General features: G+C 44.6%; 1 protein-coding gene across 1 annotated transcript; it reads right to left on the bottom strand.

The window, feature by feature from the left end:
- Positions 1–674: 674 nt before the first annotated feature.
- On the bottom strand, positions 675–2,886 carry LOC115554252 (SPRY domain-containing SOCS box protein 2). Its single transcript, XM_030370911.1, has 3 exons — positions 2,464–2,886; positions 1,237–2,015; positions 675–836 (listed from the first exon to the last, which is right to left on the bottom strand). Exons 1-3 carry the CDS (start codon positions 2,562–2,564, stop codon positions 706–708), a joined length of 1,011 nt encoding a protein of 336 aa, XP_030226771.1. The 5' UTR covers positions 2,565–2,886; the 3' UTR covers positions 675–705.
- Between the last annotated feature and the right edge of the window lie 360 nt (positions 2,887–3,246).

Genomic DNA, 3,246 nt, shown 5'->3' with positions numbered 1-3,246 from the left:
TTATAATGTTTAAATCTATGGCTCAAACCTTTTTATGGTACAGGCTATGGGTTAATGTCTAGTATATTACACATTGTTCAGGTTATTCACAGCGTGAATTGGCCTACATATTTATTTCTATAGTCTTTATGTGCAGAAAACCACTCATCTATTTCCTCCTACTCTTGTCTTTGCGTTAAATAAGGAAAATAACATCAACATAGGTCAAACCAAACACCATTACAATGGAAAGGTTCTTTATTTAGAATTAATAAATGGATACACATTGTAAAAAAACAGTATTTACAGCAAGTAACATATTTTATATTTTTTTATACGTCCGTTTTTACAAGAGAATTATACAAAAAATAAACATGTAAAAACACTATCAAACCATTAATCATTGATTGATTCATTATCCCATAAAATTAGCATATAAATAGTACTAGTTCAAATACCTCAGTAGTGTACATTTTCAGCTAAGGCCTAGGTTTGTGTGTTCCATTGTATTCAGTTGTTTTATGAAAGTTTGTGTGTGTGTGTGTGTGTGTGTGTGTGTGTGTGTGTGTGTGTGTGTGTGTGTGTGTGTGTGTGTGTGTGTGTGTGTGTGTGTGTGTGTGTGTGTGTGTGTGTGTGCATGAATGCCTGTGTGCGTGTGTGTGTGTGTGTGTGTGTGTGTGTGTGTGTGTGTGTGTGTGTGTGTGTGTGTGTGTGTGTGTGTGCAGGCTATTGGTTTGGAAGCAGGTATTGCTGGAGAACAAAGGGAATGGGCAGTGTGTTTGTGAGATTCTTCCTCTGTGGTCCCAGAGAGCGTTGGATGGTCAGACTGCATAGAGCCATCAGGGCGGGGGGGTCGCCTAGATAGAGGGAAGAACAAGCCAGAAGATAAGCCAACAACAATGCACTTAATTAGCCAGTAGCAGGTGTACTAGAGTGTCTAGTAGACATCATGTACCACTGTCTACATGATGCGGGAGATATGTATGACTTATAGGCCTAGCTCTGATCTATGACCCCTACGACCAACAGAACAGCTCTCTTTCCCTCTTTAGACCCTTTCAACAGAGGCATCATCGCAGGATCAGGCAACAACAACAATTATGGATCTGCCTCTTTTATGTATTAGGGAATGAGATGTGGACTAAAGCGACACCTGTGTTTGTCCATTGTATAAACTCTTTGTAAAGGGTCTATTTTACATTTCTTTGCAGCATGTACTTATGCCTCAATACTATATATATACAATATATAACTCACTAGTGGCACCGTTAAGGTAGCGCAGTCGTATGGAGGCTCCGCCCCTCACACTGCTAACCGCAGGGAACAGCTCCACCCCGTGAGGAAGGTCCTCGAACGCCACGCCGAAGAAGCTCTCCTCCACCATGTATCCCAGTGTCCCTGCGTCGGCATCCAGCACCAGCAGAACGCGCTCTGGTATCTCCACGGCTGACCCTGGGGTCTTCAAACCAATCTCTAGCCCTCCCGCTCCCACACCCTGAGTGGTTGAGTGGACCGCTGGATACCTCCGAAGAGACTGAGCCCCATGCCAGAGCTGGTTGGTTCCCAGCTCCCAGCCCCAGGACTGGGGGCCCCCACCCAGCAGGGCACTGTACCCCGACGCCTGCAGAGGGCAGTTAGCGCAGGAGACACCGATGACTGCGTGGCTCCCCCTGTGAGCAGGACTCCACAGCACCTCCCAGACGTGCAGCCCAGAGCTCACCCCCTCCGCAGCCCTCACCCCGTCACTGCTCTGCTCCGCAGGCGTGCGGGTCACTTCCTCCCGACAGGGAGACAACAGGAAGTGAGGGGAGCAGTGAGAGGTGCTCCAGTGTGATCGCGTGTCCCCTGAACCAATGGGAGAAGAGTGCAGCATGACTGACAGGCGAGAGGAGGTTGGGACCGCCAGTGTTTCTAAGGCTGATGAAGAGGGGGCGGGGCCATCGCCTGTCATCTCTGACATCCAAACCGATAGTAGGAGACCCATGAGTGACAGTTCCAGGCAGTTCTTAATACATGATGGTCCCTGACGCTCAGAACTGTGGAATAAGAAAAACATAACAGCTACCTTTTAGGGGAAGACATTGAGATATTGTTTGCATAAAACTGAAAAGAAGTAGAATAAAGGGGAATACGAGGCGAGGCAAGTAAAGCAGTTAGTAGACTATAGCAGACAAAAATATGAATACTCTATACTAATAACCCATTAATATTAATGAACCTTAGAACCTGCATAATAATCATAATAATAACATCCGATAATCCTCTATCATTATCATGTACACTTCCTGGTGAGAGACAGAGGTTTGCAATAAAAACGATCTAGGCTACTGTCGTTACCTTTTAGTTTTAAAGACGTTATTTATCCTAAAATTACCAAGCAGTCGGTTCTGTAGCTCCTCTGGATGAGTGGATTACCGTAATTCCAGTGCAGCCTTTTATAAGAGAGTTTATCAACTGTTTTTTTATCGGTGCTCTGTAGCCTACCGTAATCGCATCATGGGTCCAGTGAACAGCCCAGTCCTGCAGCCAGAGGATGCCAAGAGGACCAACGTTGCCAAGGACATATGATATCTGGACGACGTCATGTGTTATTATACGATGGATATTTATAAACAAAGGTCGGATAAATATTACGTAAAAAAAAAGCCTATTGGAGGAATACAGCTAATTCTACCACGCTATACCGGCATGCAGCAACCACTATTCCATGTAGAAGAGTATTTGTGTCCACATCTACCTCGTTCTGTAGTGAATATACACATACACCGCAAAAAAAACAAAAACGATCAAACTAGGACTTTTAATTGCAAGAAATAAAAAAATAAAATAAAACCAAGACCGACTCATTCTTGATGGCGCACGCGCACAACAGTGAGGAGAAGATGGAAAACGCGAGCCTCTTCCGTACCCTGACGTTACGTCTTCAGACAGCTTACACCAATCAGAGGTCACTTCATTTAAAGGTCCCATGGCATGCTACTTTATGGATGCTTTAAAGATTAACTGAACTGAAATTTGAAGTTTAGTTGATATAACAGATGTGTCGTCTGCCTTCTGATTGGAACAATAACTAAAAAGGGCTGAACTTGCTAAAAGGGATTAAATTGTGAAAGGGGTAAAAGTGTTACAGGGTGCCGCCATTTTGGATTTCAACAATCAGCTACGTCACTGGCATGGTAACCTACTCCTACTCTGTGGCTCTAGCAGCCATAGCAGGTAATGAGTCAGGCTCTGAGGCTTGCTGAAATGGCTACGGAAAAGCAAACA

This window comes from Gadus morhua, chromosome 11 (assembly GCF_902167405.1).
Source record: "Gadus morhua chromosome 11, gadMor3.0, whole genome shotgun sequence".
NCBI classification, from domain to species: Eukaryota; Metazoa; Chordata; class Actinopteri; order Gadiformes; family Gadidae; genus Gadus; species Gadus morhua.
Note: the sequence above shows the minus strand (reverse complement) of the source record. Positions and strands in the feature narration are given on the sequence as shown.